General features: G+C 46.4%; 1 protein-coding gene across 1 annotated transcript; it reads left to right on the forward strand.

Moving 5' to 3' along the window:
* Positions 1-1,271: 1,271 nt before the first annotated feature.
* On the forward strand, positions 1,272-5,838 carry LOC127913948 (thymosin beta-like). The gene is made up of 3 exons (XM_052487971.1): positions 1,272-1,519; positions 4,658-4,762; positions 5,287-5,838. The coding sequence occupies exons 1-3, from the start codon at positions 1,423-1,425 to the stop codon at positions 5,322-5,324; spliced, it is 240 nt and encodes a 79-aa protein (XP_052343931.1). The 5' UTR covers positions 1,272-1,422; the 3' UTR covers positions 5,325-5,838.
* The last annotated feature ends 8,261 nt before the right edge of the window (positions 5,839-14,099 follow it).

Genomic DNA, 14,099 nt, shown 5'->3' on the forward strand with positions numbered 1-14,099 from the left:
ATACACACTGACTAGACAGTACATACACACCATATAGACACTCACTAGACAGTATATACACACCATATACACACTCACTAGACATTATATACACACCATATACACACTCACTAGACAGAATATACACACTCACTAGACAGAATATACACACTCACTAGACAGTATATACACACCATATAGACACTCACTAGACAGTATATACACACCATATACACATTCATGATGGATGGCGCTAAATACAGGGAAGTTCTTGAGGGAAACCTGTTTCAGTCTTCCAGAGATTTGAAACTAGGACCTTCGGTTCACCTTCCAGCAGGACAATGACCCTAATGACCTCTAAAGCAATGCGTGAGTGGTGTAAGAGGAAACATTTAAATGTCTTGGAATGGCCTAGTCAAAGCCCAGACCTCAATCCAATTGAGAATCTGTGGTATGACTTAAAGATTGCTGTACACCAGCGGAACCCATCCATTTTAAAGGAGCTGGAGATGTTTAGCCTTGAAGAATGGGCAAAAATCCCAGTGGCTAGATGTGCCAAGCTTATAGATACATACCCCAAGAGACTTGCAGCTGTAATTGCTGCAGAAGGTGGCTCTACAAAGTATTGACTTTGTGGGTTGAATAGTTTTGCACTCAAGTTTTCTGTTTTTTTTTATTATTTCTTGTTTGTTTCACCATCAAATATTTATCACCTTCAAAGTGGTAGACATGTTGTGTAAATCAAATGATACAAATCCCCCCACATTGTTATTTTATTTCAGGTTGTAAGGCAATAAAATTGGAAAAATGCCAAGGGGGGTGAAAACTTTCGCAAGCCACTGTATGTACTATTATAGTTATTACTATTATAGTGCACTACTTTTTACCAAAGCACCATTGGCCCTGGTATAAAGGGAATAAGATGCCAATTGGAACAAAAACATTAAAAAGATGGAAAAAGATCAGAACTATATACTGTACCGACAAATTAGAATATTTAGAAAATGAAAAATATGTATCATAAAAACCAATATAATTATTTTACTATATTGTTATGAAAAATAAATAAATGGTATTTTTAGACATTCAAGTGTTACGTCATCTGTCCCTGTCCTCAGAATGCCAATTCCCCAAAATCACCTCAGTGCGTTGGATAAATAGTGTGTGATGCATTATCTTAATGAATAGCACAGCATGGCAGCTTGCTATTGGTTGGCTCTTCCACCAATGTCTTCCCTGGAGAACATGAATATTAACTAAATGAAGAAAGAGAAAGGAGACGGCAGACTTATCGTCTCTCCCTCTTGCTCTCTCTTTTTGCTCCCTACCAATCTTTTAGTGCCTCCTCTCTACCCCTCCCTCTCTTAGTTTCTCCCTCCTTCCCTCTTCCGTCCTCCCTCCTCCCTTATTCTGTCTTAAACCCACACCCTTGTGCAGACCTAGATGTGCAGACGCCCGAAGACACTCGCAGCCTTGTCTACCTCCATCTCTTTCCATCCCTGCCCCGACAGATTAGAGCACACTACTGTGTGTAACAAAGGTAAGCCTCAGTCTCTCTCCTCTCTCTCGTTCCTCTCTATCTCTCACCATCTTTATTTATTTAGCTGTGTACTAAAACAAAGGATCTGGGGTGTGGCTGTACACTGAAGACTGGAGTGTACTGATCTGATGGAAGGATGGAAAGAACAAATTAATTGAAAGATGGAGGAATAGATAGATGAGGTAGGGCTGAGGTAGGGCTGGGATAGGGCTGACGCTCTGGTGGTGTTTGGCTGGTGTGGTGCTGGTGTGGGGCTGGTGTGGGGCTGGTGTAGAGCTGGGGCTGATGTAGGTCTTGGGCTGAGGTAGGGCTGGGCCTGGGGCTGAGGTAGGGCTGGGCCTGGGGTAAAGCTGGGGCTGAGGTAGGGCTAACGTAGGGCTGGGGTTGGGGCTGGGGCTGGGGCTGAGGTAGGGCTGGAGCTGAGCCTGGGGCTGGACTGGGGCTGACATAGGGCTGGGGCAGAAGTAGGGCTGGAGCTGAGGTAGGGCTGGACTGGGGCTGACATAGGGCTGGGGTAGGGCTTCGGCTGAGGTAGCGCTGGGGCTGAGGTAGGGCTGGACTGGGGCTGACGTAGGGCTGGGGTAGGGCTTGAGCTGAGGTACGGCTGGGGCTGAGGTAGGGCTGGACTGGGGCTGACGTAGGGCTGGGATAGGGGCTTGGGCTGACGTAGGGCTGGTGCTGACGTAGGGCTGGGGCTGGACGTAGGGCTGGGGGGGCTGGACTGGGGCTGACGTAGGGCTGGGGCTGGGGCTGAGGTAGGGCTGGGGCTGAGGTAGGGCTGGACTGGGGCTGACGTAGGGCTGGGGTAGGGCTTGAGCTGAGGTAGGGCTGGGGCTGAGGTAGGGCTGGACTGGGGCTGACATAGGGCTGGGGTAGGGGCATGGGCTGACGTAGGGCTGGGGCTGGACTGGGGCTGACGTAGGGCTGGGGCTGGGGCTGAAGTAGGGCTGGACTGGGGCTGACGTAGAGCTGGGGTAGGGCTTGGGCTGAGGTAGGGCTGTGCTGGGGCTGAGGTAGAGTTGGGGCTGAGGTAGAGTTGGGGCTGAGGTAGAGTTTGGGCTGAGGTAGGACTGTGGCAGAGGTAGGGCTGGGGCTGAGGTAGGACTGGGGCTGAGGTAGGGCTGGGGCTGAGGTAGGGCTGTGCTGGGGCTGAGGTATGGCTGGACTGGGGCTGACGTAGGGCTGAGGTAGGGCTGGGGCTGAGGTAGGGCTGGGGCTGAGGTAGGGCTGGGGCTGAGGCTGAGGTAGGACTGGGCTATGAAATTTTAACATTGTGGAACAGCGTTGAGACTCAGGAGGAGAAAGGACGGCAAGGATGCAGAGATCTGAGAGAGAGAGAGAGAGAGAGAGAGAGGCTGCAGAGGGAGAGAACAAAGAAACCAGCCTCACACAGATGGTGTCATGCTAGATAGCATGTGTGTAGGCATGTGGAAAGCTGGCATGATGGACCCGAACACACGTGGGGGCGGCTGCAGCTCACGTGTGTGTGTGTGTGTGTGTGTGTGTGTGTGTGTGTGTGTGTGTGTGTGTGTGTGTGTGTGTGTGTGTGTGTGTGTGTGTGTGTGTGTGTGTGTGTGTGTGTGTGTGTGTGTGTGTGTGTGTGTGTGTGTGTGTGTGTGTGTGTGTGTGTGTGGCACATCTCATGGTGGACACACTCCCTATATCTACTAGGAAATAGATTGGCAAAATTCACATATTAGTCATCAACACGATGGCATACTCATGAACAGAAATGATTTTACCAACGCTCCCTACTCAAGATTCTGCCTTGTGTGTAGCTCGTTTGTCAGCCAAGGTCAAATAACTGAAAACAAGGATTTCTCTCTGTCTCTTTCTCTTCCTCTCTCTCCTTTTCTCTCCCTCCCTCATTTCCTCGCTTTCTCTTTCCATCTCTCTCCCTGCTCCATCTCTCTCTCCCTGCTCCATCTCTCTCTCCCTGCTCCATCTCTCTCCCTGCTCCATCTCTCTCTCCCTGCTCCATCTCTCTCTCCCTGCTCCATCTCTCTCCCTGCTCCATCTCTCTCTCCCTGCTCCATCTCTCTCCCTGCTCCCTCTTCCTGCTCCATCTCTCTCCCCCTGCTCCATCTCTCTCTCCCTGCTCCATCTCTCTCTCCCTGCTCCATCTCTCTCTCCCTGCTCCATCTCTCTCTCCCTGCTCCATCTCTCTCTCCCTGCTCCATCTTTCTCTCCCTGCTCCATCTCTCTCTCCCTGCTCCATCTTTCTCTCCCTGCTCCATCTCTCTCCCTGCTCCATCTCTCTCACTGCTCCATCTCCCTCTCTCTGCTCCATCTCTCTCTCCCTGCTCCATCTCTCTCCCTGCTCCATCTCTCTCCCTGCTCCATCTCTCTTTCCCTGCTCCATCTCTCTTTCCCTGCTCCATCTCTCTTTCCCTTCTCCATCTCTCTTTCCCTGCTCCATCTCTCCCTCCCTGCTCCATCTCTCTCCCTGCTCCATCTCTCTCTCCCTGCTCCATCTCTCTCTCCCTGCTCCATCTCTCTCCCTGCTCCCTCTTCCTGCTCCATCTCTCTCCCTGCTCCATCTCTCTTTCCCTGCTCCATCTCTCTTTCCCTGCTCCATCTCTCCCTCCCTGCTCCATCTCTCTCCCTGCTCCATCTCTCTCCCTGCTCCATCTCTCTCCCTGCTCCATCTCTCTCCCTGCTCCATCTCTCTCCCTGCTCCATCTCTCTTTCCCTGCTCCATCTCTCTCTCCCTGCTCCATATCTCTTTCCCTGCTCCATCTCCTCTCTCCCTGCTCCATCTCTCTCCCTGCTCCATCCCTGCTCCATCTCTCCCTGCTCCATCTCCCTGCTCCCCTGCTCCATCTCTCTCCCTGCTCCATCTCTCCCTGCTCCATCTCTCTCTCCCTGCTCCATCTCTCTCCCTGCTCCATCTCTCTCCCTGCTCCATCTCTCTCCCCTGCTCCATCTCTCTCTCCCTGCTCCATCTCTCCCTGCTCCATCTCTCTCTCCCTGCTCCATCTCTCTCTCCCTGCTCCATCTCTCTCCCTGCTCCCTCTTCCTGCTCCATCTCTCTCTCCCTGCTCCATCTCTCTCCCCCTGCTCCATCTCTCTCTCCCTGCTCCATCTCTCTCTCCCTGCTCCATCTCTCTCTCCCTGCTCCATCTCTCTCTTTCACAGCAACAATGTCTGACAAACCTGACCTGACAGAGATCGCCTGTTTCGACAAGACCAAACTGAAGAAGACTGAGACGAAAGAGAAGAACCCCCTGCCAACCAAAGAGAGTGAGTGATCATGGTAGTGTGGTGTGTGTGTACTGTATGCGTGTGTGTTTTAAGGGTGTGGTAAGGGAAGTGTTCATTCTGCCTCTGCAGTGCTCTTCCTTTCCTACTCCCCCCCCCTCTCTCTCGTTCTCTCCCCCTTACTCTCTCTTTCCCCCTCTCTCTCTCCCCTCTCTCCCCCCTCCCCCTTTCTCTCATACCCCCCCCCCCTCTCCCCACCATCTCTCCCCTGCAGTCATTTTAGCAGCTATAGGGGTTGTCAGTTCTACTGCTGTCAACCTTCCTCCAGCTCTGCAGTATACAAACACTTCTCTACTACAAATCACTGAATCATCAGAATCACTCTCTCCCTATAGGCCCAGGTCAAAGTAGTGCACTATTTAGGGAATAGTGTACCATTTGGGTCACACTCTGTATCGTCTCTGCAACACAACCACACACGACCGGAGCCCAATTCACATTCTCCCTCGCCAACATCTCCACTACATGTATACAGTATGTATGTGTCTTCTTGTCTTCTGTTTCAGCCATTGAACAGGAAAGGAAAGGGGATGCCACGCCTTGATGTGACTTGGTGAAGAAGAGGAGAAGAGGAGGAGAGGGAAACAGGAGAGGAGACAGAGATGCCACCAACAAAATCACTTTGTTTTGTCTGTCTGTCAGTATTCTACTTTAAGTCACGTTGTGTTGTATAACAGGGTGCTGTAGGGCCCCAGGAGATGCAGTAGTGGAGGAGGGTACATGGGATGTATTCCAAATGGCACCTTATTCCCTATATAGTGCAATACTTTTGACCTGGTCCACTATATAGGGAATATGGTGCCATTTGAGACACAGCATGCCATCTTCACAGGGCTCTATCTTTCATTAGGAGAATAGAGTTGTACCATGGATGCCAGGATGGTTCTGTTTTAAATAACAAGTATTGGGCCAGAAACCCTCTACCCTCTAGCCTTTACTTCTTTACTCCCTAGCCTCTACACCCTAGCCTTTACTTCTTTACTCCCTAGCCTCTACACCCTAGCCTTTACTCCTTTACTCCCTAGCCTCTACACCCTAGCCTTTACTTCTTTACTCCCTAGCCTCTACACCCTAGCCTTTACTTCTTTACTCCCTAGCCCCTACACCCTAGCCTTTACTCCTTTACTCCCTAGCCCCTACACCCTAGCCTTTACTTCTTTACTCCCTAGCCTCTACACCCTAGCCTTTACTCCTTTACTCCCTAGCCTCTACACCCTAGCCTTTACTTCTTTACTCCCTAGCCTCTACCCTCTAGCCTTTACTTCTTTACTCCCTAGCCCCTACACCCTAGCCTTTACTCCTTTACTTCCTAGCCTCTACACCCTAGCCTTTACTCCTTTACTCCCTAGACTCTACCCTCTAGCCTTTACTCCTTTACTCCCTAGCCTCTACACCCTAGCCTTTACTCCTTTACTCCCTAGCCCCTACACCCTAGCCTTTACTCTTTTACTCCCTAGCCCCTACACCCTAGCCTTTACTCCTTTACTCCATAGCCCCTACACCCTAGCCTTTACATTTTACATTTACATTACATTTACTCCCTTACTCCCTAGCCCCTACACCCTAGCCTTTACTCCCTTACTCCCTAGCCCCTACACCCTAGCCTTTACTCCTTTACTCCCTAGCCTCTACACCCTAGCCTTTACTCCTTTACTCCCTAGCCTCTACACCCTAGCCTTTACTCTTTTACTCCCTAGCCTCAACACCCTAGCCTTTACTCCCTTACTCCCTAGCCTCTAACCCCCTTACTCCCTAGCCCCTACACCCTAGCCTTTACTCACTTACTCCCTAGCCTCTAACCACCTTACGCCCTAGCTCCTACATCCTAGCCTCTAACCACCCTACGCCCTAGCTCCTACATCCTAGCCTCTAACCACCCTACGCCCTAGCTCCTACATCCTAGCCTCTAACCACCCTACGCCCTAGCTCCTACACCCTAGCCTCTAACCATCTTACTCCCCAGCCCTTATTTCCTAACGTACACCCATCCAAACCACTCTTAAGTACCACGGGTAGGGGCTAAGGGCTAGGGGTTTGTTTCTTAATCAGTCAGTTTTGTTGTTGAACACCAAACCAAGTCAAGCATCCAGGCTAAGAGAGGAAGGTGGGGGGATTATTGAGGTGTTTTCACACTTTATACTTTTCTTTATCAAATAAAGACAAAATGGTATAATACAAAACCACCGATTTGGGTGTGACTTTCTCTGACGATGAATGAGAATAAGATAGTAGTCTGAAAGGGAGTCTGGACAGTCCAAACTGAGAATATAACAATATACCACATTACACTACCAATACAATACATTTCATTATCAAATAATACATGATTCTTCAGTGGATGGCATGATCATGGCAACAGTGGGTATTTGCAGACAGTTTGGCCCAGTAGAGGGAGACAGAAGTTAAATCAGCACATTCACACCGATAGTTCAGACAAGTCATGAATCATAATTAATACAACTACAAGCCTGATATCCCTGTAGTATTGAAAACCAAGTCAAAAACTTGGTCTAATAATTAGAGATAAATGTATTGCCTGTATAAACAAACACCCACAATATGGATGTTCCCAAAGGGCTGCTGAGTGGGGCAGCGGTCTAAAGCACTGTATCTCGGTGCTAAAGGCGTCACTACAGACCCTGGTTTGATTCCAGGCTGTATTACAAGTGGCTGTGATTGGGAGTCCCATAGGGCAGTGCACAATTGGCCCGGGGTAGGCCGTCAATGTCAATAAGAATGTGTTCTTAACTGACTTGCCTAGTTAAATAAAGGTAAATAAGAATGTTTTCTTAACTGACTTGCCTAGTTAAATAAAGGTAACTAAGAATGTGTTCTTAACTGACTTGCCTAGTTAAATAAAGGTAAATAAGAATGTGTTCTTAACTGACTTGCCTAGTTAAATAAAGGTAAATAAGAATGTGTTCTTAACTGACTTGCCTAGTTAAATAAAGGTAACTAAGAATGTGTTCTTAACTGACTTGCCTAGTTAAATAAAGGTAAATAAGAATGTGTTCTTAACTGACTTGCCTAGTTAAATAAAGGTAACTAAGAATGTGTTCTTAACTGACTTGCCTAGTTAAATAAAGGTAAATAAGAATGTGTTCTTAACTGACTTGCCTAGTTAAATAAAGGTAAATAAGAATGTGTTCTTAACTGACTTGCCTAGTTAAATAAAGGTAACTAAGAATGTGTTCTTAACTGACTTGCCTAGTTAAATAAAGGTAAATAAGAATGTGTTCTTAACTGACTTGCCTAGTTAAATAAAGGTAACTAAGAATGTGTTCTTAACTGACTTGCCTAGTTAAATAAAGGTAAATAAGAATGTGTTCTTAACTGACTTGCCTAGTTAAATAAAGGTAAATAAGAATGTGTTCTTAACTGACTTGCCTAGTTAAATAAAGGTAACTAAGAATGTGTTCTTAACTGACTTGCCTAGTTAAATAAAGGTAACTAAGAATGTGTTCTTAACTGACTTGCCTAGTTAAATAAAGGTAAATAAGAATGTGTTCTTAACTGACTTGCCTAGTTAAATAAAGGTAAATAAGAATGTGTTCTTAACTGACTTGCCTAGTTAAATAAAGGTAAATAAGAATGTGTTCTTAACTGACTTGCCTAGTTAAATAAAGGTAACTAAGAATGTGTTCTTAACTGACTTGCCTAGTTAAATAAAGGTAAATAAGAATGTGTTCTTAACTGACTTGCCTAGTTAAATAAAGGTAACTAAGAATGTGTTCTTAACTGACTTGCCTAGTTAAATAAAGGTAAATAAGAATGTGTTCTTAACTGACTTGCCTAGTTAAATAAAGGTAAATAAGAATGTGTTCTTAACTGACTTGCCTAGTTAAATAAAGGTAAATAAGAATGTAGCCTGGTAACATTGAATGTTTTTTACAGTAGTGGTGCGTGGGTCAAATCACTGGGGAAGCCAGAAAACTGTCATACTTGAATAAAAGTAAAGATACCTTAATAGAAAATGACTCTAGTAAAAGTGAAAGTCACCCAGTAAAATACTACTTGAGTAAAAGTCTAAAAGTATTTGGTTTTAAATATACTTTTTGCTAAAATTGCTCAAATGTACGTAAGTATCAAAAGTAAAGGTATAAATAATTTCAAATTCCTTCTATTAAACAAACCAGATGTATTTGTATTTTTATTGATGGATAGCCAGGGGCACACTCCAACACTCACACATAATTTACAGATAGCCAGGGGCACACTCCAACACTCACACATCATTTACAGATAGCCAGGGGCACACTCCAACACTCATACATCATTTACAGATAGCCAGGGGCACACTCCAACACTCACACATCATTTACAGATAGCCAGGGGCACACTCCAACACTCACACATCATTTACAGATAGCCAGGGGCACACTCCAACACTCACACATCATTTACAGATAGCCAGGGGCACACTCCAACACTCACACATCATTTACAGATAGCCAGGGGCACACTCCAACACTCACACATCATTTACAGATAGCCAGGGGCACACTCCAACACTCACACATCATTTACAGATAGCCAGGGGCACACTCCAACACTCACACATCATTTACAGATAGCCAGGGGCACACTCCAACACTCACACATCATTTACAGATAGCCAGGGGCACACTCCAACACTCACACATCATTTACAGATAGCCAGGGGCACACTCCAACACTCACACATCATTTACAGATAGCCAGGGGCACACTCCAACACTCACACATCATTTACAGATAGCCAGGGGCACACTCCAACACTCACACATCATTTACAGATAGCCAGGGGCACACTCCAACACTCACACATCATTTACAGATAGCCAAGGGCACACTCCAACACTCACACATCATTTACAGATAGCCAAGGGCACACTCCAACACTCACACATCATTTACAGATAGCCAGGGGCACACTCCAACACTCACACATCATTTACAGATAGCCAGGGGCACACTCCAACACTCACACATCATTTACAGATAGCCAGGGGCACACTCCAACACTCACACATCATTTACAGATAGCCAGGGGCACACTCCAACACTCACACATCATTTACAGATAGCCAGGGGCACACTCCAACACTCACACATCATTTACAGATAGCCAGGGGCACACTCCAACACTCACACATCATTTACAAACAAAGCATTTGTGTTTAATGAGTCTAACAGATCAGAGGCAGTAGGGATGACCAGGGATGTTTTCTAGATAAGTGTGTGAATTGGACCATTTTCCTGTCAAAATGTAACAAGTACTTTTGGGTGTCAGAACATGTAGAGAGTAAAAATGAGTAAAAAGTACATAATTGTATTTAGGAATGTAGTGAAAAACTGAAAAACATCCCAACAGAATGATGCTGCCACCACCATGCTTCACTGTAGGGAAGGTGCCAGGTTTCCTCCAGGCTGAAAAACATCCCCACAGCATGATGCTGCCACCACCATGCTTCACTGTAGCGAAGGTGCCAGGTTTCCTCCAGGCCATAGAGAGTTAAATATTGGTTTCATCAGATGGTCTGAGAGTCCTTTAGATGCCTTTTGGCAAACTCCAAGCGGGCTGTCATGTGCCTTTTACTGAGTAGTGTCTTCTGTCTGGCCACTCTACCAATTCCTTTGACCTCATGGCTTGGTTTTTGCTCTGATGTGCACTGTCAACTGTAGGACATTATATAGACAGGTGTGTGCCTTTCCAAATCATGTCAAATCAATTGAATTTACCACAGGTGGACTCCAATCAAGTGGTAGAAACATCTCAAGGATGATCAATGGAAACAGGATCCACTTGAGCTCAGTTTTGAGTCTCATAGCAAAGGGTCTGAATACTTATGGAAATACGTTTTCTAAAAAACTGTTTTTTATTTGTCATTATGAGGTATTGTGTGTAGGTTGATGAGGGGGAAAACGATTGAATACATTTTAGAATAAGGCTGTAACGTAACAAAATGTGAAGAAAGTCAAGGGGTCTGAATACTTTACGAATGCACTGTAAATACTATCTATTATTTCTAAAGAAATATATTATGACATCTAAGTTGGTATAGAGAATTGGCCTACCCAGAAGTGCCAACCAAGTGTATCCCTGTAGGAACAATACACACTGTAGCCTACTATATATCTTTTGTATGGGAATACAGGCTATGTTCATACACAATACAGTATATATGTGTCTATAGGCCTGACTTAAATGCATACATTTAATTGTTGAGCCAACAACCATATTGTGTTGTTAGGGATACTGTATGTATCCATGCAAGGGCCCATTTCAGATCTAGAAATGGCTGCACGTTTAGGCTACACATCATAATTGAATGTGTATTGTGGGCCTGTAGATCAGAACCCAATATAGTTCTCTAGAGGCCCTAGGTCTCAACCAACACACTGGAACACTGTTCTCTAGAGGCCCTGGGGCTCAAACAACACACTGGAACACTGTTCTCTAGAGGCCCTGGGGCTCAAACAACACACTGGAACACTGTTCTCTAGAGGCCTTGGGGCTCAACCAAAACACTGGAACACTGTTCTCTAGAGGCCTTGGAGCTCAACCAACACACTGGAACATTGTTCTCTAGAGGCCTTGGGGCTCAACCAACACACTGGAACATTGTTCTCTAGAGGCCCTGGTGCTCAACCAACAAACACAATGGAACACTGTTCTCTAGAGGCCCTGGGGCTCAACCAACCAACACACTGGAACACTGTTCTCTAGGAGCCCTGGGGCTCAACCAACCAACACACTGGAACACTGTTCTCTAGGAGCCCTGGGGCTCAACCAACCAACACACTGGAACACTGTTCTCTGGAGGCCTTGGGGCTCAACCAATCAACACACTGGAACACTGTTCTCTAGAGGCCCTGGGGCTCAAACAACACACTGGATGGAACACTGTTCTCTAGAAGCCTTGGGGCTCAACCAACCAACACACTGGAACACTGTTCTCTAGAAGCCTTGGGGCTCAATCAATCAACACACTGGAACACTGTTCTCTGGAGGCCTTGGGGCTCAACCAATCAACACACTGGAACACTGTTCTCTAGAGGCCCTGGGGCTCAAACAACACACTGGATGGAACACTGTTCTCTAGAAGCCTTGGGGCTCAACCAACCAACACACTGGAACACTGTTCTCTAGAGGCCTTGGGGCTCAACCAACCAACACACTGGAACACTGTTCTCTAGAGGCCTTGGGGTTCAACCAGCCAACAGACTGGAACACTGTTCTCTAGAAGCCTTGGGGCTCAATCAATCAACACACTGGAACACTGTTCTCTAGAGGCTATCTGTTGTTTTCAACTTACTTAGGTTTCACACACCTTATTTCCTATACAGAGCACTACTTTTAGCCAGATCCAGACCCTGGTTGAATGCAGGTCACGGTACAGGTAATGTGTGCCATTCAGCTGCAACCTCTGTATGAAGGAATGTCTCTCAATATGATGGAGACTGGAGACTGGAAGCTGGAGGGCAGGCTTTGTTAGGACCCCCCAGGGGTATGGCTGTCTTCATACCCAGACAGCCCTGATCAGCCTTCCCTCCTCTATCCCCACCACCTCCCCACTACCCTCACCTTGGTGTGAGATACCAGATTCAGTAGTGAGTTGGATGGTGGGCTGGCTATCTGTGCCATCACAACAGTCTGCAGGCCTTCATGTTCATAGAAATGCAGTAAACTAGATATTCCAATTGAAATGCCATGATCCAAGTGGACCGTTTGGCCACCATATTGGAGTGTGAAGAACATCCTGTGAGGTTTAGAGCTACATATAGTTTTCATTCTATTTTTGTGTGTTTGGGTTTCAAATACAGGCATATCAAATCAAATCAAACAGGCTGAATAAGACATCGAACACAGTCAGCAGCCTAAATTAGACATAGGCTGCGTTTAGACAGGCAGCCCAATTCTCATATTTTTCCCACTAATTGGTATTTTCTATCTATTTTCTATAGTGTTTTACTTGCTATATTGTATTTACTTCGCCACCATGGCCTTTTTTTGCCTTTACCTCCCTTATCACACCTCATTTGCTCACATAGTATATAGACTTATTTTTCTACTGTATTTTTGACTGTATGTTTGTTTTACTCCATGTGTAACTCTGTGTTGTTGTGTGTGTCGAACTGCTTTGCTTTATCTTGGCCAAGTCGCAATTGTAAATGCGGGTAGGCAACAACATCTCCTCCCCGCTGATCCTCAACACGGAGGCCCCACAAGGGTGCGTTCTGAGCCCTCTCCTGTACTCCCTGTTCACCCACGACTGTGTGGCCACGCACGCCTCCAACTCAATCATCAAGTTTGCGGACGACACAACAGTGGTAGGCTTGATTACCAACAACGACGAGACGGCCTACAGGGAGGAGGTGAGGGCCCTCGGAGTGTGGTGTCAGGAAAATAACCTCACACTCAACGTCAACAAAACTAAGGAGATGATTGTGGACTTCAGGAAACAGCAGAGGGAGCACCCCCCTATCCACATCGATGGAACAGTAGTGGAGAGGGTAGCAAGTTTTAAGTTCCTCGGCATACACATCACAGACAAACTGAATTGGTCCACTCACACTGACAGCGTCGTGAAGAAGGCGCAGCAGCAGGCTTGTCACCAAAAGCACTCACAAACTTCTACAGATGCACAATCGAGAGCATCCTGGCGGGCTGTATCACCGCCTGGTACGGCAACTGCTCCGCCCTCAACCGTAAGGCTCTCCAAAGGGTAGTGAGGTCTGCACAACGCATCACCGGGGGCAAACTACCTGCCCTCCAGGACACCTACACCACCCGATGTTACAGGAAGGCCATAAAGATCATCAAGGACATCAACCACCCGAGCCACTGCCTGTTCACCCCGCTATCATCCAGAAGGCGATGTCAGTACAGGTGCATCAAAGCTGGGACCGAGAGACTGAAAAACAGCTTCTATCTCAAGGCTATCAGACTGTTAAACAGCCACCACTAACATTGAGTGTCTGCTGCCAACACACTGACATTGACACTGACCCAACTCCAGCCACTTTAATAATGGGAATTGATGGGAAATGATGTAAATATATCACTAGCCACTTTAAACAATGCTACCTTATATAATGTTACATACCCTACATTATTCATCTAATATGCATACGTATATACTGTACTCTATATCATCGACTGCATCCTTATGTAATACATGTATCACTAGCCACTTTAACTATGCCACTTAGTTTACTTTGTCTACATACTCATCTCATATGTATATACTGTACTCTATACCATCACACAATCACATATCATCTAATAATATCTGTTGCTGGGCAGATATTAAACTCAACCTACTATACAGTAAAG

Source organism: Oncorhynchus keta, chromosome 30 (genome assembly GCF_023373465.1).
Source record: "Oncorhynchus keta strain PuntledgeMale-10-30-2019 chromosome 30, Oket_V2, whole genome shotgun sequence".
Classification (NCBI taxonomy): domain Eukaryota; kingdom Metazoa; phylum Chordata; class Actinopteri; order Salmoniformes; family Salmonidae; genus Oncorhynchus; species Oncorhynchus keta.